This window comes from Gymnogyps californianus, chromosome 2 (assembly GCF_018139145.2).
Source record: "Gymnogyps californianus isolate 813 chromosome 2, ASM1813914v2, whole genome shotgun sequence".
Taxonomy (NCBI): domain Eukaryota; kingdom Metazoa; phylum Chordata; class Aves; order Accipitriformes; family Cathartidae; genus Gymnogyps; species Gymnogyps californianus.
In genome coordinates this window covers 128,657,224-128,683,640 of record NC_059472.1, presented here as the reverse complement: position 1 = coordinate 128,683,640, position 26,417 = coordinate 128,657,224, and the positions used below count along the sequence as shown (strand labels likewise).

At 39.2% G+C, this 26,417-nt stretch overlaps 2 protein-coding genes across 4 annotated transcripts; one reads left to right on the top strand and one right to left on the bottom strand.

Moving 5' to 3' along the window:
* Window positions 1–1,750: 1,750 nt before the first annotated feature.
* Window positions 1,751–3,956, bottom strand: DPH3 (diphthamide biosynthesis 3). Of its 2 annotated transcripts, XM_050891554.1 has the most exons (3): window positions 3,849–3,956; window positions 3,630–3,704; window positions 1,751–3,126 (listed from the first exon to the last, which is right to left on the bottom strand). In XM_050891554.1, exons 1-3 carry the CDS (start codon window positions 3,954–3,956, stop codon window positions 3,061–3,063), a joined length of 249 nt encoding a protein of 82 aa, XP_050747511.1. In that variant the 3' UTR covers window positions 1,751–3,060. The 2 variants fall into 2 exon arrangements, with proteins under 2 accessions (XP_050747511.1, XP_050747512.1); XM_050891555.1 differs by lacking the exon at window positions 3,630–3,704.
* Window positions 3,957–4,846: 890 nt separating this feature from the next.
* Window positions 4,847–24,953, top strand: OXNAD1 (oxidoreductase NAD binding domain containing 1). 2 transcript variants are annotated; one of them, XM_050891993.1, is made up of 10 exons: window positions 4,847–4,967; window positions 7,040–7,094; window positions 8,539–8,701; window positions 8,965–9,028; window positions 13,100–13,206; window positions 16,742–16,883; window positions 20,103–20,139; window positions 20,248–20,345; window positions 23,823–23,931; window positions 24,586–24,953. In XM_050891993.1, the coding sequence occupies exons 3-10, from the start codon at window positions 8,571–8,573 to the stop codon at window positions 24,738–24,740; spliced, it is 843 nt and encodes a 280-aa protein (XP_050747950.1). In that variant the 5' UTR covers window positions 4,847–4,967; window positions 7,040–7,094; window positions 8,539–8,570; the 3' UTR covers window positions 24,741–24,953. The 2 variants fall into 2 exon arrangements, with proteins under 2 accessions (XP_050747950.1, XP_050747949.1); XM_050891992.1 differs by having other exon boundaries at window positions 20,103–20,345.
* The last annotated feature ends 1,464 nt before the right edge of the window (window positions 24,954–26,417 follow it).

Here is a 26,417-nt window from a genome sequence, read left to right as displayed (position 1 = left end):
CTCTAGTAAATACGACTTACTCCATTAACGTTCACATGACGCTGTTTTCATCACATTAGACTCCTCTGTGCAGAGTCAAGGACCTAATCAAATACATAATCAATCAATCTGCTTGTCAGAGACAAACAGCAAGCAAAAGACTTCTTTGTGTCCTACACAACTGCCTTTTTAGAAGGCAAGTGAACCATTGGTTTCTAAGAACATGTAATAAACAATCAACGCATAAGGGGCCTGCATGCTGCGCAAGAGCCTGTGGTGCTGTGGAGAAACCTTGTGACTGAATTCCTGAAGAGGAACATTTCTGATGGGTTACTCAGATTGCCCTGACTGGTGTTTTGGAATTACACAGCACGGAAGAATTTTTAAAAAGCTGACTGCAATCACTGGAGTCAAAAGCTTCTTACAAGTTAACAAAACACAAAAGCGGGCAGCTCTTTGGCTTCATCATCACTGAGCTTTCACGAAGGACGAACTCTGTTGCTACAGAACTCCACTCCTCTCTGCAGAGCAGGGGAAGGGAAAGCAACAAAACAGCTGAACAGTTTTTAAACATCTCTCTCAGATTCCCAAAGGGCAACAAAAAGATAGATACATGACATCCATCCTTGTTTTGCCTCCTTTTTTTGGGGACAGCAACTACTGTCTTGAGATCCTCAAGACGCTGCAATGAGACTGAGTTGAGAGCAATTTACGTGGGCAAATGCGGCCACACCCTTTTCTAACAAAGTCAGCCACAACACTTTACTGTTGTTATGCTGTAAAAAAGCTCCAGAAAAGCAAACGTAACACATACTTCATTAAAGCTTTGATATATACTACGTAACCAAATAATTTTAATGTGCATATAAATTGCATTACGCAACTTGGATCCTATTCATACTTAGTAAGAATATGCTCATCACGAAACCTTAAGCACTGACAGTCCCAACCGATGTAATGAAGTAATTAATTTTGCTAAAATTACTGTTAAAAGAGCTATTACCTGTATTTTAGATGAGCAGGGAACACTACAGAGAATCACTTCAAAGCTTGTATTAGCACATGCCAAGTAAAATTCAATTGATAACCACTTTTTACAACCATGTAGGAATTCAACTACCTGGCGTATAAATAATTCTCTACGCAAGTTTCATAGAAGTCTTTATGACAGTGCCTTAGCTTCATTATAAAATGAAATACGGTCAAATTACTTCTGTAAAATCTATGCACCTTTAGAGATTCTACACCTGGCAATTTACTTTGATGTAATTACATCACAGTACACATTCCCTGGTGTTCCATTTGAAACTTACTCTACTTAGTTTTATGTAGAATACTTGTGGAAAAATCCTTAAGATATTTACGCAGTAGAAATTTGAATAGGAGCTTAAATAGGGTTCCTGTAAACTTGCTTTATAGCATCTATTGATAGGCTGAAATGCTTTTTATTAACTAACCTGAAGAAATTCCAGTATCATTACCACAGCAGCAACTCAACACCTCTGGAAATCATTGTGGCTGGTGCACACACAGAATAAGCAATGGCCCATTATAACCACTGGTGGAGTCTTAAATATCTTTATTTAAATAGTCAAAATAAATATTTGATAAGATATAGCTAACCAAAGTACCACATCTTGCTTTTTTTTGAAGCACAGATATCGAAGTAACATGAGTGCCACCTTCTGGTTTAGGCATGAAAATACTTTGGGTTGTGCATACTGCATTCAAAACTTCTAACTGGAGAGAGTTGTTTTCTCCCCCCCCCCCCTTTTTTTTTTTTTTGAAAAATAATTAGACTGTTCATCTTCAACATTCACAGAATGTTGTAAGAACAAAAATATTTAAACGCAAGAATTCAGTAAGACTTGGTTATCTTTAGTGCCTGGAGCAAAATAGCTATATAAATGCTGCACAAGTATCTTCCCCCAAATTTAACTTCATAGATGTCAAATCCTACGAAAACACATGAATGACCATAATTTTAAATAAATATTTAAATGCAGTGGCTTGTAATACAAGTAGTAGTCTTGGAATCAATGTACTTTGCAGCATATTCTTCCAACTCTTTTCTACCCTAAAAAATTCCTTTTATTCAATTAAGTGACACGTATGTATCTCCTGTCCAGGAAACGACAGAACCTAACAAAGGAAGACTGAGAAATTCAGCAAATGTACTACTACAAATGGCACAAAGAACTGCAGCCCATTTTATATTTGCTGCAACAGTCAAATCACAAAGTTGTTGAGAAAATATGGGTAAACTACAATCCACTTCAAGTTCAGGTCCATTTGCACATTACTAGCTTTGCAGGGGTAAAAAAAGTTTGACTCCTTTTGTTTCATTTCACACAACACCCACAAAAGTATATCACTATTATGTCAGAGAGTCATTTGATAACAGCTACCAAAGCTGTTTCAAAGCAACTGCAATTTAAGAAACAAATTTGCCCCAACTCAGGTGTTGCCCCCACTGCAGATATAAATACAACTGCACCTTCTTTGTGCTTACAGTAGTAAAAACAGTTTACCAACAGCGGTGGTTCTGGGTCTCTTATTTTTCCCCATATTCAGTACAGGCTGGAAGTACACAAGCTCACATCCTCGGTGATATCACGCCGTGTCAAAACTGTAATTCTGTATGGCATCATGTCCTATGGACTTCTAAATTTTATCTCCCAACATTTTAGCTCTCTATGCCATTTCGCACTGGTATATGCCCACACAAAGCCTGCTTTTCTCCATAGGCTAAGAAGCCGCTGCTAGATAAATGTTATAATTTCACAACTCCGCACACTTCTTCTGTATATTGACTTGCTGTCAACTAGGATCATAATCCTCAAGACTTCTGGAATACATATGTCAGCTTATATATTTTTAAAAATGTATAACCCTTTTGAACAAAACCCACTCATGTGTTTGATGTCCCAGCAAATTCTCATTCAAATTATGAAGACAGCCAGTTATTGCACTTCTGTCTCACAGCAGCGAGCACTTCCAGGACGAGGACTATGTCTCTTTCTGCAGTTGCCATCCCCATACTTTCTTATTCTAAAGCAGCAACAGTTCATGATGTATTCATCAGCACTTAATCAACTCCTTGTTTGTCAAAGGTTCTGCAATGACTTCATCACGCATGAACTGCTCCTAAAGACAGCAAACAGAGTTTTAGTTGATTTTCATTATTTTTGGACCTCCTTTCCCTCAAAAACCACCAGATAATCATTTTGTTTTCTAGCCCGGGCATAACTGTTATGAATTTGTCTCCCAAAACATTAAAGCCATAACATGCCTGCTAGATAAGAAAAACTACGAGGCTAGCTGACAGGGCTTCTAGAGTCAGAAATAGATCTTAACATCACCGAGATTGTTTTGTCCGTGTTCCACCCCACGCTCACCCAAGCAGCCATGTTTTAAAGCCCAAACACGGCAGGAGAAGGAGACCAGAAAAACAAGAGATGAGGCAGGAACCGCAGTCACAAACAAAAGGGCCACTAGCTCACACAACCCTATCCCATGTTTACCAGGAACTTTCAAAAGCTGCCACCGCGCCTTACTCAGGGGATGGCGAACCGAAACTCGACTTGGCCGACAAGGCGCCGGGGGAAGTAGGCCGCAACCGTGTCCGAGAGCCCTCCCCCCGCACCCACCTGGTCGTAAATAACGCGCAGGATCAGGGAGCAGCTGGGGCAGGTGGCCACGTCCTCACCGTTCTCCAGGTCCTCCTGCAAAAAGCCCCGCGAAAGCAGTCACCGGCGCGCCGCCTGCCCGACCCACAGACACCCGCGGCCGGCGGAGGCGGGACCGCGGCCTAAGGCTGTTTCTCTCCCCCCTCCACCCCCGCCACGTCCCTGCCCGGCCGCCGTTACCCGCGTGATGAGGAAGCGGTCCCCGCAGGGGCACGGGTAGCTGTAGGTCTCGGTCTCCTCGTCGTACTCGAAGTCCTCGATCTCCACCTCATCGTGGAAGACCGACATGGCGCCGCGGGGAGCGATGGGACGAGGCGGAAGGGACGCAGAAGCGCACGCGCGGCGGCCGCGCGCGCACCCCGTCGCGTGACGAGACGGGGGCGGGGCGAGAGCGTCTCTCGCCACGTGATGCGGCGGCGGGTAGGGGGGCGGCGGCGGAGCCGGAGGGGGCGGGTGGGGAGCGGGGCGCGCGCCCCGGGGGACCGTTGGGGAGTGGGGCGGGGGGAGAGAGGAGGGCGAGGGCCAGCGCCAGCGCGTGAGAGCGCGAGGAGGTGTGGGGGCGGGGCCGCGGGGCCGCGGGAGACCCCCCCGGTTTGCCCCCTCCTCACGGCGGGAGCCCCGCACGTCGGTTGGGAGCGGTGGCCGGGCCGCTCAGGGGTTCGACGGCGCGGCCGCCCTCTCCGGCAGGTGCCCTCCGCTCCTGCCGGTTCCCCGTCCTGACCTCCCTCCCTTCAGCCTCACAGGCGGCGCGGCGCAGTGATCCGTGGTGGCTGAGGGGGGCGGCAGAGTACTGCCGCGACCTTGTCGTTCCCGCTCCTCCCGGGCCGAGGCGGGAGGGCAGGCAGGGACGGCAGCCGTCCGGCCTCCTTAACGCTGCCCCGCTTCAGCCAAGCGCCGGCTACTCCCGTGCTACTCACTCACTCACACCCCCCCCCCCCCCCCCCACCCCCCCCACCCCTGCCCCCTCCCCCACCCCCGTGTGCTCCTTAATCCTAGGTCATGGGGAAAAGCTTTTTTCGGTGATGATTTTTGCAGGAGGGACAGTTTGTTTAGAGGGGTATCTCTTACCGATCTGTATGTATGCTTTTGGTAAAAGATTTCCTATCCTGCTTCCTTAAGTATCCTTGCTTCCCCCTCAACACTCTCTTGCATTAACTTACGTAGTAATTTGCTCTTCAGTGTGGTACAGGTTAACTAAAAGTAACTCTCTCCCCTCAGATACTGATGTAGGATTGAGGAAAAGAAGAGATGCAGTTGTAGATCTCGAGCGATATTAACCCAGGGCCAGTGGGTCAGAGGGTAAGGAGAATGAATGAATTGCTTGATTTTGAGTGAGGAGAGGAAGGAGTCATATACAAAAGTAACACTCATTTCTCTCTGTGGAGCAAAGGAAGAAAGGAAGTATTTGGAGTGGCTATTTCTGTAAGGGCATGGGTAGGAAGAGAATACAAAAAAAAGGACAATATCCTACCAGACAGGAGCTTGGGAGGCTGAAGCACTGCGCTTCTTGGAGGGCAGGGAATTGCCAAAGAGCTGGATGAGCCAAAAAAGTTGCAGAGATGACAGATGGGGGAGAGGCTGTTCACGTTTTGTAAAGGCATGACTCAGACTTGTATATGGTAGAGGAGAACCAGGACTCATTAAAAGAGATTTCGGAATTTATTAGTTACAGAGTAAAAATTACAACTGATTTTCGTTGTGACTTTCAGGATTGGAAAGTGATTGATGATAGTGTACATGGAACAAGTATCTTGAACTACCGTTCAAGAATTATTTTTAATTTAGGGTAGAGTCTCAGTCTCAAAATAGCCTGTATCAGTAGGATCTTTCAGCTCTGACTTCAGAGTTGTAGCTGCTACAATAAAGTAAGGCTGACAGTTACTTTGTTTTCAGTATTATGTATAGATACTGAACTTTTGGTTGGTTGGTTGGTTTTTTACATTTTCACGTGTAGAACTGAACATATTTGCTTCCTAAAGTGGTAGCAGTGAAAATGAGAATGAGGCTGGCTTTAAGTGACTGCCAGCCTTAGCAGCAGAATTAAACCAGATACGTAAAATAAACAATCGAGAATCTTTGTATTGGATTTTAAAGTTAGGCCACTTATTTTACCAGCACATGTTGCTGTGTTTAGTAGCAATTAATTGCAGAAAGGGTTTTGAAGGATGTGAGATGATTTTTAAAAAAATACAAAAAAAGAATAAATCTTTATTCTCAGTCCTTGGCCTCTGAAGCAAAGCGTCGGACTTTATGTGGTTCATTTTGATGTGGTGATTTAATTAAAGTCACAGCTATTGGCATAAACAGCTTACATAAGAATGTCCACTTTCAAACATCCTTCATTTTTACTTTGAATTAGTTAATGTGGTAGAGTGAAAAGCTTGAAAACATGAATCAAAAAGCAAGAAGCCTAAAAAAAGGAGCTGTAGATAGATATAACCAAGATATGCTATCTAAAAGACTCCAGATCATAAAATGATCTCATGACTTCAAGTAACTCAACGATTTTTTGAGCACTCTGGGTTTACAGACTGAACATGCTGAGGTAGAGGAATGTGACTTCTTCGTTAGATGTGTACTTTGTCTTGCTAAAATACTTTAAGATTGTTAATAGTTTTGTTATCAATAGCTTCTACAAATTTGCATGTAGAAAGTGCTAAAGTATTTTGTTTAAATAGAGTACTCTGAATGTGCTGTGGCAAAAAATTTCAAAGTAATTTTGCTCACTGGTGGTGGAAGAGTTTTAAATAATTCCACTTTGAAAAGTTGCAAGCTGCTGTGGAATTAAATGCCAAAAAGCTATTAAAAATTACAGACAGTTAAAAGCTGCAGGAAGTATTTCTTATGCTTAAAAGTGGGCATTTTGAGTAGTTACAGTAAATGTATTCCATTTCTGAGCAGCCTAATTTATGAAAGCTCTGCCTCCCATTTGTACAAGATTACAAACAGGACAAATTACTAAGTGACCAGCCAAGGCAGCTGTTAGTGAAAGCCTAGAGAGTACAGGCCTGATTAGTTAAACAAGCTGGATTGTTGCCATTTCAAAGGATTAAAAATGAAAAACAAAAACATTTTGCAAATAAATTACATGCTTTAAAAGAATGCAGGAAAGGAGATTTAAATGGAAGTAAAAGATTAAGAATGCTTTAAAGAAGCAATGGACTGCATCGTAGAAATAATATAATTTGATAGGTGATGATAATATGATAGAGAATTATACTAATCCATTTTAGGAAAAACAAAGGCAGATTTACAAGCAATGAGAAATATCTTTTGGCTCACTATGAACCTGTTCCTACACTTTGTAAATGAAGGGTATTTCTGTCTTATTTTGAATATTATACATGTCAGTTTATCTTTCTCTGTCATAGCTCCGTTTGAGTATGCAGTTTTGAAGCTTCACACCATGTTTCCACTGTAGTGCATGTAAGTGTCTGCTACTTCCTTAACTGTTTAGAGATGTAAGTATTATGTAGGATATATGGAAATATGAGGGATTTACGTGTTTTTAAATAAACCTGTAAACAAACAGTTTTATTTAATGTTTATAAAATTTTCCAACCAGAACCATTCTTTACCAATAGAAAGGGAATGCATATTCAGTGTTTGATCTTCTTTCAAACATAAATATTGTTTGAGCATTTAGAATCACAGATACGTTGGCTGGAAGGGACTTCTGAGGGTCATCTAGTCAAAGCTCCTGCTTGGACCAGGACAGTTGCTAGCACTGGGTTAAGCCAGTCTTAGGTGTAGACCTTTGTACTTCTTTAAGTTCATCAGGTTTCTGTTTTCCAGTCCTGCAGTTTCTCAGTGCCCCTTTGAAGTGAAGCTCTACCATTCAGCATGTCAACCATCCCTCTAATTTAGTATCATCCACAAGTTTGCTGATGGTACATTCTGTCTCATCATCCAAGTTATTGATAAATTTATTGAACTATATCAGCCCCAATATCAACCCCAGGGTACTGTTACTGTTACTAGCCAGCAACTGAAGCAACTTGAAGCCATCAAGTCTTCAATTCTGTCTGCCCAGCCAGTTTTCAACCACTCCACTAGTCCATCTGGCCTCAGCTTCCTAATGTGTATGTTATGGGAGATGGTGTCAAAAGCCACAGGACAGTCAAGGTGTACCCACTGCTGTCCCCTTAGCTGCGTGACCAGGCGTTTCATCGCAGTAGGTGTTCAGATTTATCAAACATAATTTGCCCTTGGTAAATCTGTGTTAAATCTCCTTGATTACTTTCTTAGCTTTTACACAGCTACGGGGACAAGCTCTGAGCATTTTTCCAGAGACTGAGGTGGTGCTGACTGGACGTAGGCACTGCTTCTTGCCTCTCTTAAAGATGACCATGCATTAGTCTTTTTCCAGTCAGTTAGAGACTTTCTCTCATAACTGTTTTTCATAGGTAATAGACAGTTGCCTCACAAGCATGTCAGCTGTGTCTCTTAGCAACCTTGAGTGTAACCCATCTGGCTCTGTGCATTTGAATACATCCAGCTTCTCTAAGCAGTTGCTGGCCCCGCTCATACTTAGCCCTGTCCTTCCCAAACACTACTGGTACAAGCAGAGGTCTGGCTGCAGGCTTTGCCTGTGAAGACTGAGGCAAAAAAAGGTGTTGAGTACTTCAGCCTTTTCCATATCATCTGCGACAAGGTTGTCTTCCCCTTCAATCGATGGATGCACATTTTCACTTAACTTCTTTATGATACTTTCGTACTTCTAAAATTCCTTCTTGTTACCCTATATGTCTATTGCTAGTTTTAGCTCCAGCTGAGCTTTGGCCTTTCTGATTTAATGGAAATAAAGGGTGAAAACAAGCCATGTCAAACAGTGAGTATTTTATTTAACATATTTATATGGATTTTTCAGGAGCTGGTGATTCTGAAGACGGCCCAGTCATCATGGCTCATGCTACTATTTATGTGGGTTTTACTGTCCCTCAATTACTGAGAGGTGCTAGCAGAATTTTTCCCACTCATTCTGCATTGGTGGTGTTGAGGCACTCTGCTTTTTGTTACTGCACAGTGAATGGGTAGGTTATCCACATACAAAAACTTCTTGTTTCAAGAGAATGCCATGGTAACACTGTCAAAATGAAGCTGACAAATTATTACAGACCTATAAATACTTATTTAACTCCCAATTATATATTTATATTTAATTCTTACTTAGACTTATGTAATTTGTAGTCTGGATTACACTGGTAAATTGTTATGTTAATAGAAATTCATATCAATAAGGGACAGTAGCACAGCTGTCAAAATGACAATTATCTTTGTTTGCTTTTTGTTGCAGCACAATAAAATCAAAAAGGAAAATGGATCATCTAGAGAGGACAGCAAATAATTTTCGCCAGGAGGTTAGTGTTCTGTTCTTTAGGATGTAAGTAATTTTTTTTTTTTTGGTGTGAAGAAACTGGATAATTGTATTTGATTCTTAGGCTTCATTTTGTGTTCTGCTGGAGTCTGTTTTACTACTTTTTCTCCTCATTTTTCATATTTGATACTGTTACAAAGTAAGTGTATTTTGTGGTCAATGGGTGAAATGTAATGAGTTATAAAAATTGTTGGTGACGTGATACTGTTTATTTTATGTTGGACAAGAAATTTAATAGAATTCTGGTCAAGTATGGATTATGATAAGCAATGAAAGCACACCGATACCCATCATCTCTACACAGGCTTCTCAGATTTTTATGGATTTCTACAATTCTGGTTCAAATTTGAGATTAAAAAAAATGTGGAAAATGTCCTTTTATAACATAGGAAGTAAGATAAACAGTGTAGACATTTTGAAGGGAGAGATGATAGACAGTTGTAAAAAGGATCTTAGTTTGTATCTATTTTAATTCACAAGTACAAAGAAGATCGAGCATTGTTCTCTATCAAAATCCAGAAATGCTTATTCTGGATCTCAGTTTTGTGCAGTAAGCATTCTTTTTCATAATGTTCAGAGGTGAACATACTCTTGTATTTCATATAGGTATTTCCTTTCTGTAATTAGCTAAAGTAGATGTTTTGAAATTTTTAAATACTGGGAGAATATGTCTTCATTTCTCAAAAATGTTTCACTAGTGAAACAATTCTGCATTTTTCTTAGACTTTTCAGGAGAAGTAGGGCACTTTTTTGACTGAAAAATCCCATCTTTAATTCCCAGGAGCCGGGAAACGGTGCCCAGTTTTTCTCCACTGTTTAGTTAGCTTCTCTCAGTCTTGAGTAGCCATTCATGACAGGCCAGTCTTGCATGTGTCACACAGCAGGACAAACTATGTTCTCAAACGCACTACACGTTAATGTGCCTATGCGTACATAATTAAGCCCTTCTCTGCTAGGTTTTTCCCTGACTATAGTTGTGAATAAGTCACAGGCCAAGTGAATTCTTCTCGAAAGGAAGCTGGGTGGAGGGGATATATAGGTAACCCCCAAACCTGAAGATTCAGCAGCTCTTGTGACATAGGCTGTAGATGGATGAGACAAATGCAGCCTCGTTCTGCCTGTTACCAGAGCTGTCAGGGTGTAAGCCAGCTTTGGGAACTGCGTGTCTCAGAGCAGTGCCTCAGCTACTCGCACCTAATGTCAGCTCTTACTTGAGTACAGATTAGCATTGCTTGTGGACATACAGCTGCTCAGGTGGATCCGATTTATGCCAAATTAACTCAGTACACGGAGAAAATGAGTGTAGAGGCAGATGCACATTCTTGTTTGCTTCCGACATGGAAAAAATGATTGCACTTTTGAGTTTTGCAACCGTGGTTTTTTTATCTTGGATATTTCTGATTGCTTGGCTTGCTTACTTTTTCTGCTCAACATAAATGCTGGGTAGCTGGAAAATACATGGAAATGGATCCTTATGAGGTATCGGAAGCTCTGAGGTGGTACAGGGAACTGTGTAAGGCCTGAGGAAGAGAAGGAAGCTGTAATGGGATAGGTGAAAGAGCAGGGCTCAGTTCTTGCTACCGCAAATTCTCTGCATATCAGAGGATTATGCTGTTTCCTTTTTTTAATGCTTGATTTATTCTTTGTTACTTTATTTCTGACCACTTTAAAATCAGTTTATTTTAAATCCTCTGCTTGGTTTTAAATTCTTTATAATCAGCAGTTGGCTTCCCTCAGTCTGTATTGCCTTATTTGGCCATTTCAGTCCTGTAGAAAGATGAAAGAATCATGGGTCTGTGTTGCATTAGTGTGCATGCTACACAATATCGCCTGTTGAAGAGTGGTAATGGGAAGGACCAGGGCAAGAAAAAGTGCCTAACACTTCCTTGAAATACAACGGCAAAGTCTGGAGTCCTGTGTCCTCCTGCCTCTTGCTGCAGCCTTGCTCTGGGCCGGTTGGATACTCTTGTGATGGTCCAAAATACTGGTTGAATGTCTTTGATCACCCTGACTCAATCAGTTTTTGTAATAACTTTATACTGATAAAGAATTAAATTTCCAGTGCTCTGTCAAATGTATCAGCCAAAGAACAAATTAGGGAGTGTACTGAAGAGTAAAGAAGGGAATGAAGAAGATCCAAACTTAATGTCCATTTCCTGCACTTAAGGTTTCTACATCAGAACAACCATTTAAGTCATGTGTCTGACATTTCTCGTGTTAACTTAGAGTGATTGCATTCCTCATTTAATACTGTCTGTTAAAGTGGAAAAGAAATGTATGCTACTTGATTTTAAATTGGCAAATGTCCTGCTGTTTAATGGGACAGTGGACGTGTTCAGATGTTGCTTTATGAATAAATTAATTTCCTGCCATGTGTTTTAAATTAGAGCATAGTTGCTTAAAGTTTAATTTTTTTTTTAATCTGTTTGATCTTATACAAATGAGAAATGGTAAAGTTTTGGTGGTATCATTAGTATTTCCTAGTGTGGTGAATGACATCAGCATTTTTTAACAGAGTAAAATCTGTATATTGGCCTGTGTAGAAAATATTTAGGGCATTACTTTCTTTGTAGAGGAAAAAGGTTAGTAATTATAACTCAAAAATACCTGAAGAGGAAGGGCAGGGAGGGGAGGGGATTGTCCTGGTTTCGGCTAGGACAGAGTTAATTTTCTTCCTAGTAGCTGGTATAGTGCTGTGTTTTGGATTTAGTAGGAAAAGAATGTTGATAAACACCGATGTTTTTAGTTGTTGCTAAGTAGTGTTTATACTAAGTCAAGGATTTTCAGCTTCTCGTGCCCAGCCAGCAAGAAGGCTGGAGGGCACAGAAGCTGGGAGGGACACCGCCAGGACAGCTGACCAAACTGGCCAAAGAGCTATTCCATACCATATGACATCATGCCCAGTATATAAACTGGGGGAGTTAACTGGGAGGGGGATCGCGGCTCGGGAACTAACTGGGCATCGGTCAACGAGTGGTGAGCAATTGCATTGTGCACCACTTACTTTGTATAGTTTAATTCTTTTAGTATTGCTATTGTCATATTATTATTATTATCATTATCATTGTTTTTCATTCCTTTCTGTCCTATTAAACTGTCTTTATCTCAACTCACGAGTTTTTTTTCCTGATTCTCTCCCCCATCCCAGGGGTGGGGGGCAGTGAGCAAGCGGCTGCGTGGTGCTTAGCTGTCGGCTGGGGTTAAACCACGACAGGGATGAAAATCCATGTTGTACTGATGGGCATCAAAGAGTTTTAAGTGGGGAGCTCCTCCCCAATGGTCCTGTTGCAAAATCTGCTTTTCATTTAGAAAAGCATTATTTTTCGTATTTTTTTTTTTTTTAATCGCTTTAAAAGCGGTATCAACTATGGCTCTTACATCCCATCTGGTTGCCAAACAAAACCCTTCTGTTAACTAGCAATGAATGCTTGTGTTGCAGTTTCCCCATGTTCATGGATCACATATGTGGTCAAATGGGTATGTGTCTAAAAGCAATAACACAAGGCTTGTTGGTTTTCTTTCATTAATGCATTATGCATTAATGCATAATCTTTCAGTAATGCATTTAATTACTTAGCTAAAACTAGATACAGATCCAGAATTCTCCCTGGGACTTCAGTAGCAGCTGATCTTTTACGAGCTTCCTTTATCAGTCTTTATATCGGAGATCTTTTTACTTTGTTGCTGGAAGGTAGAGGATTGTTTGCCTTGTATAGATGTCAAAAGAATCTGAAAAGTGGTAACTAGCAATCGCTTCTCTTTATCGTTATGTTCTCTTCAACTGAAATAAAATAAGTTTGTGTATAATCTTAGAATAACGCTGACAAAAGTGACAGACGTGGTGGACTGTAAGTAGAAAACCATTTCTGCATTCAGTGACTACGTAAATGAATCCATTTTTGTTTCTCTGCCCCAGTGAAAAAATATTGGTGCTTTAGGTAATGAAATGCTGCAGATAACATGCGAAGTGATAGGTGTCTCATACACAGATTCTTGAGTACTTTTGCTGCAAATGATATCTACATAACACAATGGCTTATTTTCCTTTTGTTAGATAATTTCCCAAGCAAAAGTGTGTGGAATGACCAATGAATCGGATAGAGTCAAAAGACTTCGTTTGGCTGTCGCAAATAAAGATTTTACTTTCAAAGCAGGACAGTGGTAAGATCTTCCAATATTTGAGGGGAAAATGACTAGCAGAAGTCCACTATAACAAAATGTTAAAAGGCCTCTGATACTTGAGCCTTGGAAAAAATCATTAATTTGTATAATACGATGTTTTATTATTGGGTGCTCTGTCAAATAGCTGATATTTGGCATAATTTTAAAATAGCCATTATTAAATATGCTAATACTGATTTTAAAAGGGCAAAAATTTATGTTCTTTACATGTTCAGTTTGATTGTTTCGGTATTTTCCTCTGGTTTATGTATGTTACATTGTTTCTTCAAGAGTACTTTGAAGTACACTGCACTTTATTCTGCAAGCTGTCTTTACTGTCTTTATTTACTAGTTATTTTTACAGCAGAGCCAAGACTGCTGATTTGCAAGTTAGTTTTGGTTTATAATTAAATCTGAATTGCCTGTTAACTTTTATTTCTTCCCCTAGAAGTTTCCACTCTGAAAATTAAGCCCGTTAGGTCAGATTAATATATAAATATATAGGCAAACTTGAAAACACGAAACCTGGAATTATTAAGCCTTTGAAACAATTAGCTGTTTGTTTATGCAACCTTACAGCTTTTTTCCCAGGGAAATAGTGGATTTTCATGTTTGTCTTCCTTCCTTGTTAAAAATACTCCCACTCAATCACTTTTTTTTTTTCTCTTAGAAATTAATTTAAAACTATGAGTAGTTGCTTTTGGCATTGGACATTTAAATGTTCTTCAACTTTTTATTGGCTTAGGCCATCTGAAAGTGGTTTTGCTGGAATCAAAGTATAGCTGCTAGGGTATTAACAGCATATGTTACTCATGTAGTGTTAATATGCTGGCTTTTAAATTTAGAACCCGAACACAAGATGTTGATTGCAATAATTTGTTTGTGGAGTAATTTGCTGCAGTTTCTGCACATGTGCAGTGACTCATATTAAATTTTTGCTTACTAGTACTTGGAAAGTGCATTTACCCTCCAAAAATGTTTTAGAAATTATCATGCTGAAAACTGAAAGCTTTAATTATAATTACTCTTTTTCATTTTCTTCTTCCTTGAAAGTATTCTAATGCTATTGTAAGGTATACAACAACTTTTCTATACTTGTAGCTATAAAATGTGGTTGCATTTTTTGATGAGCAGTACAAAACACCAGGCCACAATTTCCTGAGAAGAAAAGGCTAACTTGTTAGAATTTGCTATAGTAAGATCTTACAGCCAAAGATTGTCACTAAAATGTATATGTTTTTTGAAAGTGTTCTAATTATCAAGTTTTTCAGAAGCAAAAGTGAATGTTTTGCAACCGTGCTGGCAGATATTGGTCTTTATCTGACTTTAAGTAACAACAAAGAGACTTGTTGCTGTTACCAGTTTTGATTTACTAAAACATGAATTGAGGTATATGCATGTTATAAATACTTTGAAGAAGTAGCTTTATGGTTTTAATGTTTCTGATCTCTTCCTCCAGCAATTGCTAATTGTTGTTCTTTTCTTAAAGATTTGGCTTAGGTAGCCTTTAAAAGGAGGGAAATGAAAAACCACCATAAAATCTCTGTTTTACATCTTTTTGTGCCTCTCCTTGTTGTGGGTTTATATAGTTCCTTTTTTTCTTTTTCTCCCTACAACTACTCTTTTCGCTTAAGCTGTCACAGATAGCATTTCTTCAGGAGTCCTCTTATCCTTCCTACACAAAGCTAAGATGAGACAAGCCATTAGAAATACAAGCTAGTCCACTATAATATAGTATACTATGCCCTGAAATCTCTCATAATTATGTAATTGGGAAAGAAATACTAATACAGAAAGAAACGTATGCCTACATTAGTACTTTAGAAGGGTAAAAACTACGTTTGATTTAGGTTTTACAGCAATATTTGGCTTTGTATGTATGTTTCCCCACCAGGCACGAATAAGATTTCCCTTATATGTCAAGGAGAACATTTTGACTTTAATGTAAATTGTTACTTTACAGCGTAAACTTAATTTCTTTTTTTTTTTTTTGTTAATGTAAGTAGTAAGACTGTTTTCCACCAGAGGGTGGTAAAGAGCTTTAGTAGCATCTTGAGGTGTTCTGTGATACAATAAATGCTGCAATACACGAGTCATCCATTCTAATCTCTTAGATCCTTACTGCCAGGAAAGCTGAGCCCCATGGTCAGTGGGGCTGCAGAAGCCGAGGACAGCGAAATAAGCCTTTGCAACTTTTCTTGGTTGTTGACCTTTCATTTGCAGTCAGATACCTTTATACACCATCAAGTTTATCAGCATAAAGTTAAAAATTATATCACTATAGTATTGTATATATCACACTTTGTGCATTTTTCAAGAGAAAGAGAGGATATTTTTCTTCAAAGGGTGAAGCTTTGTGGGGAGTAAGCAAGCAAGGTTTTTTCTGTAAAAAGTAGTGAATTATTCAAAGTGCTTCTCTCCTCCCTCAAGAATTTGTGATCTCCGTGAAGAATACAGCCTTGCTGTTTAAAGAAAATATCTGTGCAGTGGAAGCCAGTCTGTATTTCGTGTTGCATTCTCATTGAACTAACAGTGAGCCAGCCTAACTCAGGCTTGAATTGAGTAATGATTCTGTAGTACTTGGCATTGCTTACCAGTGTGGTTGTTTCCTAAGTGCAGCAGCACAATTAGTTTTAAATATTAGGGTTTTTTTGAAATACAGGGATTTTGTTATGTGCTGTAGAAAATTGAAGTATTTAAAGATTCACACAACACAGAGGAGTTTAGATGTTAGATCATAAACCAACTTCTAACTTTTTCTGGTACTATTTGGAATATCAAAGCCTTACTTTTATGAAAATGAATTATAGCTCATGTGTAGTCCAGGCTTACCTTCCATACTCCCTAATTCCTGGTGTTGCAAAAGTTTAGCCATATGTTACCTTCTAATCTGTAGAAACCCATGCGTGGTTTACTTTAAAAAAAAATTTGTAGTAATAGTCCAGTTCAATTTCCTGTCGACTAGAAAGAGATATCTGCCACCAGAGGGCATTGCAGTTCAGTAGGTAAAGCAATTCTGCTTCTAGTAACTGATTTTTCACATGAGAAATTTTTTAGTCTGTGATTTTACTTCAGGTATTTCATCTTCCCAAGGAAAAAAGTGTTTACTCTAAAGTCATTTCCCTAAAATTAGTTTCCCAATCTTCTTATGTTTGAAAATTGAAGAGCCCATCAAAGGGACCAAAAAGAGTGGGATTTAAGCCACTCTATCAGACCATATTGTGTTTTTGTTTTAATATGCAAATAATTTATTTAAACACTTAGAATTTTATTCTGTTGTGAGATGTGGCATCTAATGCTAAAAGCATTAAAAACCTGCTAGTTTAACAAAGGTGATGATATGATTCTAGATGAAAATAATTCTAAGGAAATGGCGTTACTCAAGATTAAGTACTTTTTTGGAAAAGTTGTGTTATGGAAATGAAGATGTCTTTGTAAAGGAAAGATAATTGAAACAAAGGCAGCCATTTTGTTTTGGTTATTGTTTCCCATGTGTTGGCTTTTATTTAAACTTTTGTTTCTGGTTTATTTTTAGGGTTGATTTCTTTATTCCTGGTGTATCTGTAGTTGGGGGATTCTCAATATGTTCAAGCCCTGGCCTGTTGGAACGAGAAGGAATATTAGAGCTGGCAGTAAAGCACAGTGTTCATCCTCCTGCTCAGTGGATTCACACTGAGGTAAATGAGATTAACTGTGAGATTTGGCGCTTTTTTTTTTTCTTTTTTGGGGGGGTGGAGGGGGTGGTGTGTGTGATTTCGGACCACTTTTTGCTATTGACTGCAAAACTCCTGTTGGCTTGTTCAACCATTTTTAATACAGTGTAAATCTTAAAACCTCTTGTTCAGTAAGGGACTGAAATTGAATGTTTATGTGGTAATATGGTTATTGTGATCTTTTGACTCCACTTGTGCTTGGTGGACTTACAGTGATACTGTAGTTAGTACATATAAGGGTTCTCACTCCTTTGGAATTAATGAACTGAAAAATGTTGAAAAACCTCTGTTCTAACTTGTGTCCCTGAGAACAAGCTGTGTTACGCATTACAAAGTTACATCTGATAACTTGCCATCAGTCCTGGCCATTTCTACAAATACAAACTGTGAATCGTTGTCAGATAAATACAAATATAGATTATTAAGGGGGAGCAAAGGGAGATATTTAGATCAGTTTTTCTGAAATGATAAAACAACAGAATACTTTCTGTAGTATTCTTTTAAATATGCAATATTTTTGTAATATTGACATAACCCAAGGCTTGATTTTTTGCTATATTAAAAGTAAAGTCTGACACTGGCCTCTTGCAGTGTTTTGTTCATCTGTTTACCCCATTTAGTTATAGTCAGAAGAGTCCTAGTTCTGCTGCTGATCATATTTCATAGATGATCTGTCCTATCAACTTTTGTTCTTTTCATAACCCCCTGTGATCTGTCCTATTTACGGTTTTCTGCCTGGCATTTGTATTTCTTAAATGTGACTGCAAAGTTTAAATTGACAGATTCTTCTAGGTTTACGAATACTGCAGTTTTGTTCAGTGGCCGGCAGAGTTACAGTAAAGATTGATGCAAATTTACTAGAATTGAGAATATGCAAAGTGGTGCTAATCTAGTAGTTAGCATGTGACCATCCATGGTATTTTAATTGGTGTCATATCAAGTTATCTCCACTGGAACATAAACTAAATAACCCTTTTGAGATGTTGTGTAGAACTTGTAGTGCACGTGCCAGCAGACCCCATAACGCCCAAGAGGATTGTCTGTTTTTTGGTATTGCTCTTAGAGAATATGAAGGCCTAACTTCATACTTCCCAGTCTCTGGAGACTCTTTTAGGATTTTTGATGTCGTAAATCAGTTTGCTGTTGCTGAGTTTTCTGGTTGTATCTATAGGAAAATCTTTAGTTAGCAAGTAAGATAGGTCAAACCTGATGCTGTGGAGAACCTCCAGGGTATATATGGAGTCTCTAAACAAAAGTGCATGCTTTTCCTTAGGAAAGAAGAAGAAAAAGATAGCAACCTAGAATTTGAAAAGGTTGTATATATGGTGAAAAAACTCTGGTACTTAATTGTTTAAAAGTTACTTCTAAAGGAAGTTGATATCTCAGGGTACAAGATGTTATAGGAATAGTTAGTACTCATTTATTCACTGTGTCTGGTTTTTTTAGAGGTATTTATTTTTTAATATTACTGTATATAAAATCATAAATTTTAGCACAGTGTACTTTATAGCTTTAGGAAAAGATAGCCTTTTCTTTAGAAAAATGTACATGTAATATATTGATTGCTTCACTTCTCTGCCTAAGCTGTTTCAATGCTGTATTTACAAACTAGGCCAAGGGACACCACTTTCTCACCGTATTACTCCAGAATTTTATTGTTTTTTCTTGAATACTGACTTACTGTTATCATTGCCATGGCTAAAGCACTGAAATATGTGGGAGACTGCTGGTTAAGAGAGATTCTTCCTGTGTCCTGTGTCTGATCTCGATGAGCTATAGCTGGTTAAGGAGGCAGATTAGACAATAGTGAGGTGGTTTCTCCCTAAAAATGCTTATTTCCACAAAGGGTACCATATTCTATGTCCTCCTTCTGCCACATGAATCTGGAACACTTCTGGATTCATGCATCTCTAAAACAGAGTAAAACATGGTGGGAAAGCCTGGCAGCGTACATTGAAAAGGGAGAGAGAATTTAGTTTCAGCTAATGAATGCTGATTGTCTTACACTGTCATTGAGAGATAATACTTTATGCAATAATTAAGAAAGGCAAGAAACTTTTTTTTTAATGGTCATACTCACTACTTTAGGAACCTCTGTGTTCTGTGCAGTACCTGCATCCAAGGGCCTCCTTCTTCCTCCTGGTGGAATTGTTACGTGTTTAGACCTTTGCTTACGATACAGTTGTCATTAATGAAAATCCTTTTGTTTCAATTACTGTTTCCTGATATCAAAAGGATTTTTTTGGAGGAAGTGTTTTTATTCTGTAAGTGATTAACTGCTAATTTTTCAGCAGTTCTTGCAGCTTTACTTTTTTCTCTCATCCTTTCCCACCTTCCTTGGTTTCCCTGTCCTCTTTATTTTGTTTTTTAATCCCTATATATGGCCTGAAATGAGTTCTGTTTTCTGCTCCTGTTTGTTCTGTTAGCTTGCAGTGATGTGGGAGAACTCACCCGACTTCTCTGTACTGCAGTTTCACCCTTCATACCGGGATGCAGTGCTGGCTTACCAAGAAGACATTGACCCAAATGTTTTTTTTGTTATAACTTTAGTTTTCCATATATCAAAAAAACATGCTTTGGCAAGTTTCTCTAAGAAGTAATTTCTTATGTACAAGGGAGAGAAAGAGAGATTTTCCCCTGATTTTTCTTCTTCTGCAACTCTGAAGTTGCAAATGCAGAAGTGGTTCTGCAAGAAATATTCTTGTGGATACTTGCTTCACTTCTGGGTGTTTTTTATTTTTTAGGAATGGGGATGGAAAAACCTTCTGCGTCTGTGCAACTCATTCTGACTTCCTTCTGTGACCTCATAGCAAGGCCTTTTTTGACATGAGACTGGGTTTGGGTAAAAGTGTGATCTTCACAACCACATACTGCTGTTGAAAAACTCTTGCATGAATCATTCCTCTTTCGACTCTTATGGGGGTGGGAAGGGGGAGTCACCATCCTGCCTTGTCAGAAGACTGAAACTTCTGAAGGTAGAACTAGATCCCTAGAGACACTGAAACAGATTACTTCAGATAGCTGGCAACTGTGCGTTTATTTTAAAGTACTTCAGTTTTCCCTCACTGGTCAATAAAAATAAAAAATCACAGCCCAGCAAGTCTTGTGATTGTGGTGCAAGAAGAATAATATTTCAACTTTTGCTTTTAGTTTTGAAATTAAGTATCTTCTTTTCCATCCTAGTGTACTCTTGACTCAGAAGTGGCTCTGCGAGTGGGAGGTGATTTCTTCTTTGATCCTCAGCCTGGTGACTCCCCTGTAAAACTAGTGCTGATAGCAGGGGGTGTTGGAATTAACCCATTGTTTTCTATACTGCTGCATATAGCAGATCTTCATGGATACCAAGAGGGTAAAGGAAATGGATACAAAATGGGAACAGTGAAGCTGTACTACAGTGCAAAAAATACAAGCGAACTCTTATTTAAGGTAAATAAAAAGTTTTTTTAAAAAATAGATCTCAGATATTCAGCTATCAGTGTGTGTATCATTCTGTTGCCAAATTCCAGAGAGCCTCTCTGTGTCAGGCACTGTACAAACAGAGACAAAAGTCACTTCTTGCCTCAAATCTGATGGGTGTTTTGTTAATTACTTATGCCAGTGTACAAATTAAGGCTGTTACTGGACATACCTGGTCTCATTGACTTCACTGGTAAGTCAGTTAGCCCTAAATGTCTACATTTTACTATAATCTCATAAGAGCACCACAGTATACTAAAGATTATATATACTATAATATATATGCATATGTACACGCTAATAGTATGCATAATGCTATATGCTACAATACTGTAACCACATAGTCTCAGTATAGACTGTGTTGAATTTAAAGACTAGCAAGAGCAATACTTTGCTAGCAAAGGAAATACTTTCTAAAATAATAGGGGAGCTTTATTGATAATGCATTAGTTATTATTGGGTACTAGTGTGTGAATGAAGGATTTATAACCAGTTGTAAAATGGCTTGTATAGTACTTCATCAACATTTACTTAGCAGTTAAAGATCAGTTGTCACACTCAGCCATTAAGGGTCACTGATAACATTTTAGGGTCAGATGAGCACAGCTTCTGTAAAGAAGCATCCCTAATGATTTAGGTTTCTTTGAAGTATTGAAAGCTTTTGATTGTCAGATAAAGGTGAAAATCTGTCGTGATTCCAGAAATTGTGTATAGCATCCGTCTCTAGTTTTTCTTCTGTACTTCTGCCATATTTCTAGATAGGAAGATGTTTGCTTCCTTTGAGAAGTCATTCGTTTGTTGCTAGAAGCGGAATAATAAACTGGAACCTATCATCTACTCTTCCAGTTGGCCAACTACTAATCTCCCAGTCTGTTCTAAGCATACACAATTTTTTTCAGTGCAGGAGCTAGCATTTCCTGAGTTTCACTTCAGCAGTGTTATGACAGCAGAGCTTTTGCATTAGAGCTTCTGGGACAGAAAAGAACACAATGATAAGTTGCAGCGCTTAAAATATATCCTTCCCTTCATTCTTGACGTGTCCCTCAAATCCAGAACATGTATGTGAAAATTCTTTACCTCTGTGCAGAGGATTGAGGAAATAGGATCATTAGAGTCTTTACACTGTTGTGAGATACATCTGTACAGATCTCCATGCGGAACTGCTAGGTTGTCACTCACGGTTTGGAGGACCTGTTCCCTGAAGAAGGAGCTGTGTATAGGCTGACAGGGACGAAGGGCGACGCTAATGTAAATGGCCTATTACTCATTTTGGATGTGCTCTCATTTCACAGGCAGATGGACTGCTTTTGAAAACCTTGTTATTTAAAATGGTAGAAGCATACAGTGTTAGAATTACAAAAGATAGCATACTAACTTTGCTACTTCCAGATGCCGGTTAGCTGGGTTTTCCTGATTTCATGAGGACTGAGTGTGATCCTTATTTCCTTATTGTGGCTGGGACACTGGGGACAGGTCTTTTCCCTTAGGTCTATATTGCTCAGCTGTCTGCTTCATTTTGTACACTAACTCACTAGGCTGCAAAGAGCCTGCTGAGCTGTTGAAACTCTCCTTCATTCAGTTAAAGAGAGCCTGTCTCTTGTCTTAGGATACTAGAAAATAGTACTTCGGTGGTTGATGTCACATGTATGATATTTGCCACTTTCTGTCCGTGTCACTGAATTACAGAGTCACAGGTTACAAGTAGGTGTTGTGAATGACTGCAGGATTATTTAAGCAGGTTAAGAAGTCCTACCTTAGGCATGCTTTCTGGCTTGGTCCTAGGACTTCAACTCAACAGGACGTGATTAGTTTCAAAAGTGCTATCAAATTGTACGTGGCTTCAATATGAAGGGGACAGAATTTTAGAGTCACGTCCAGAACAGTGAAAGCAGGCCAATGTTAGAGGCACTAGTGGAACAGTGGACACCGGTGTCTATCTGTGCTGCTCTTCATTCCATGTCTTTTTAGGGAATCGGAAACAGATTTGTCTATGAAGTAGAATCTGTCTGGGGTTTTTTGTTAAGCAACCCATGGCAGACTGTTCAGTGTAGTAACTAGTTAGTAAGCAAACGTAACAAAATGAACTAATTTACCTGTTCACAGAGTAGAAATTATTTTTATTTCAGAATATTTTAAGAAAGAATTTCCAGTGTCTGTTCCAGCAGTGAAAATCCCAAATAGTGTACAGTAACTAAATGTTAGTTTCAGAACTAACTACAGCATTGGACAGATGCCTTTTTTTTTTTTTTTACTATGATATGAACTGAAGCCGCTGGGTTTTTGGTGGTAACTGTCACAGTTGTGACTTAGGGAACTGAAAATTACAGAGTTTCTTCTCTGGTAAAAATAGCAATAGGATTATACTGTAGTTCGTTTTACTTGGAGAACACGAGAGAGTAAAGGGTCTAGTAATCTTACCAGATGTCGTGGTTTAACCCCAGTCAGCAACTCAGCACCACGCAGCCGCTTCCCCCTCCCCCTCCCAGTGGCGTGAGGAGGAGGAAAGCAAAGGAAAAAAAAGTAAAACTCGTGGGTTGAGATAAGACCAGTTTAATAACTAAAGTAAAATATAATACTAACAATAGTAATAATGAAATATAATAATAATAGTAATGAAAAGGAATGCAACAAAAAGAAGGGGGGGGGGAAGGAAAAAAAAACAGTGATGCACAATGCAATTGCTCACCACCCGCTGACCAATGCTCAGTTAGTTCCCGAACCGCGATCCGCGCCTCCCGGCCAACTCCCCCCTGTTTATATACTGGGCATGACGTTCCATGGTATGGAATACCCCTTTGGCTAGTTCAGGTCAGCTGCCCCGGCTCTGCTCCCTCCCAGCTTCTTGCACACCTGCCTGCTGGCAGAGCACGGGAAACTGAAAAGTCCTTGGCTGAAGATAAGCGCTACTTAGCAACAACTAAAACATCAGAGTGTTATCAACATCATTCTCACACTAAATCCAAAACACAGCACTGTACCAGCTACTAAGAAGAGAGTTAACTCTGTCCCAGCCGAAACCAGGACACCAGACAAAGCAGACGAGACTCAAAAAGTTCCTAACAAATGGTAAATACATACTGCAGCGTTTTTTTTTAAATGGAAAATGCATATAGAAGTGGAAGGAGGAAATTGTGAGAATTTATATGGGGAAGAAATCAGGAAAGGACATAACTGGTTCTTAGGTCCAAATCTTACAAATTGCAACCTATTGTAAAAAAGCAGAAAAGCACGAACAACATAGCTGGTAGTGTATTCACATTCCAGGTATGGAAATTCTGTGTACATGTGCAGGTCAGCCCTGTGAAATCAAGCCCATCAAGTTCTCAGCGCTGAAATGCAAGAGTCTTGGTACTCGGTAATAATCACTTGTGTTCTGGGACTGTATGCATACATCTGCTTTGATTTAATGGCCTGTGGTATAAGCAAGTGTGTTTAACATCATTACAGAAAAATATTCTTGGTTTGATGAATGCATTTCCTGGAAAGATCACATGTCGTTTCCACGTGACCCAACAGAGTTCACAGATCTGTAAAGAACTTGAGCCACATGTTACAGGTAAATATAACGGCAATGTACAGAGATGATATCTAAAGTCTAAGTTGGATTACATCCTAGAGGATGAAGTTATATGCATAATTTAGGGTTTTTTACATTTAAAGAGTCAAAATGAGATGTGAGTTAAACCTAAATAATTTCACTGTATGTATTACACTTTGGAGAAAAATTTTCCCTCTGCAGTTTTTATTTCTAGTAAACCTCTGTTAATTCTAAACTTCATACTGGTGTTTCCCACTGCAAACTTTATTCCCGAAACTATTAAGCAAAGTATTTACTTTGCTTAAGGTGGGACTGATGAAGGATAAGCTGACTGCTTGTAAGAGATACTTCATCATGTTTCCATTTCTGTTGTATTTGTGTTAGAGATACTTACCTTTTTTTTTTTCATCTGAATGTGGGATTTTTAGTTGTATGTAAGCCATGTTCCTTTTCAGTGACTTAATATCCTATGCATTCCAACTGGAAGTACTGATCTAAATCCCCAGAAGAACAAATGGTTTTGGAAGCCTCAAATTGTGGTACCTATTATCCTTAAACAGGCCTGGCATTTTTAAGAAATGAGTGCTTGAAATACCCCTAACCAGTCATTCTTTTTGAAATTACTTCATGATTAACATTTCTGTTCTCATTTCCTACTTTTTTCGTTGTCAGAGGGAAGAATATCTGAAAAGGATCTAGAAAAACATGTATCTAAGGATACTTTATGGTACATCTGCGGTCCACCTCCAATGATAGAATCTATCTCCAAACTACTGTCTAACATTGGTGTTCCTAGAAACTGTGTTTTCTTTGAGAAATGGTGGTAGTGACACCTGCTGAACAGAAAATACATTATTTGTTGATTTTGATAAGTTAAAATGTACAGAAATGGACTATGAATTATTTGGAAGATTTTACTTCATACATGAAGATGTCCTCAATCATGATGGTGTTCCTTTGATTTAACTATAATACACTTGTAATACAGTGCTGCTGCTTTGGGGGGAAAAAGTGATTTTATATTAAAAACATTAACTGTTCTGTTGTTTTGATGGTTTGCTTACTTCTTATGAGTAGCAGCGTATTTTCACTTTATACACTTGTTTTGTCAGTCAGCTTTTAAAAGACTTTCAGTGCCTGATTCAGCAGTTGTAGAGAATTAGTTGTGCAGCAATGCCAGGTCAGTATACAATAAATAATAATTCAGGCCACAACTTCTGAATCTGCTCCAAATTGTTGTGCTAATGAGTCAACACACTGCCTTCCCCAGTTCTATATAATAAATTATTATTTTTATAGAAGTAGAGTTGCTGTGTTGTGACTTCCTTCTCTTGCCACTTCTTGTTAAAAGAAAAAAAAAACCAAACCTTTTATGTGGTTAAGTCAGCTGTGTTGACAGTAAACAACAATTTTTCATAATCTTATTCAGACCTGAGTTAAAAGCACTGAGTGTAAAGGCGTTAAGAATCTGTTGGCCTCTGACAGAGCTGTACAGAGTTACTCACGTGAACCTGTATCCCTTGCTGGTGCTGAGATAGCCCGGCCAGCTTGTGCTTGCACGTGCCACATCCTCGAAAGCGGCAATGGCCAGCAAGAGCCGGGACAGGAAATCTCCGTAGCCCTGCTGCAGTACGGAGTTTTAGAAGGCTCCAGGACATACCAGTTCTGTTTGGTTGGAAAAGAAGTCTCTGGAAAGTTTGCTTTTTTTAAGGTATGAGTGTACCTCTGGGTGTAATGGCTGACACCTAAGCCCTTCTTGAATGAAGCTTCTTCCCCCAGCTTGTAGAAAAACTCATCGTAGAAATGATGAGACTAACAAAAAGCCATAATGAGTTCGTTAATTATCTGTATAGACAGTTCAAGTCAAGTCCTTAAGTGGTAGAGATTCCCATTGTACATTTGAAGACCTCAATAGGGAACATTTAAATTATTAAAAACACTAAATTATTACTGAATTATTAAAAATGTTAAACAGATAAGACCTTCTCTTTGTTAGTGGCTCTTTTCCTTGAGTTAAATGTTTCGGACAATAGTCAAATAGGTAATGCAGCAAGGTTCTTGCCATCAGCATCCCTCTGCTCCGCCTTAAACAGAGGTTGCAAGGATACCGATCCCATCGCCCGATTTCCAGCCTGCAACAGCACTGTTGGTGTGAAGCACTTCATTTTTTCAAGCAGAACTTCCCTGTGCTTGGCGAAAAAGGCCTCCAGCCCAGCTGTAGTTCTCTCCCAAGAAATCATTTCAGCTTCAGTATGGCGAGTTTAGCCTCTAGTCTTAACCTCTTTTTACCAGAGTCTCTGATCTGTTTTACAGCTTGTAGGACACCTACTGCCACATCTACCTCATCTTCAAAAACCAGTGAGATGATAGCCTAACTAGGAAACGCCAAGCCCTTGCTTTGAGTGCAGCACAAGATGGCTACCACTGTAATTGTTGCAGAAGTTGACTGAACAACTGAAATAAACAATCCTAGCGCTTTCTGAGCGTCAGAGAGAAGAATCCGT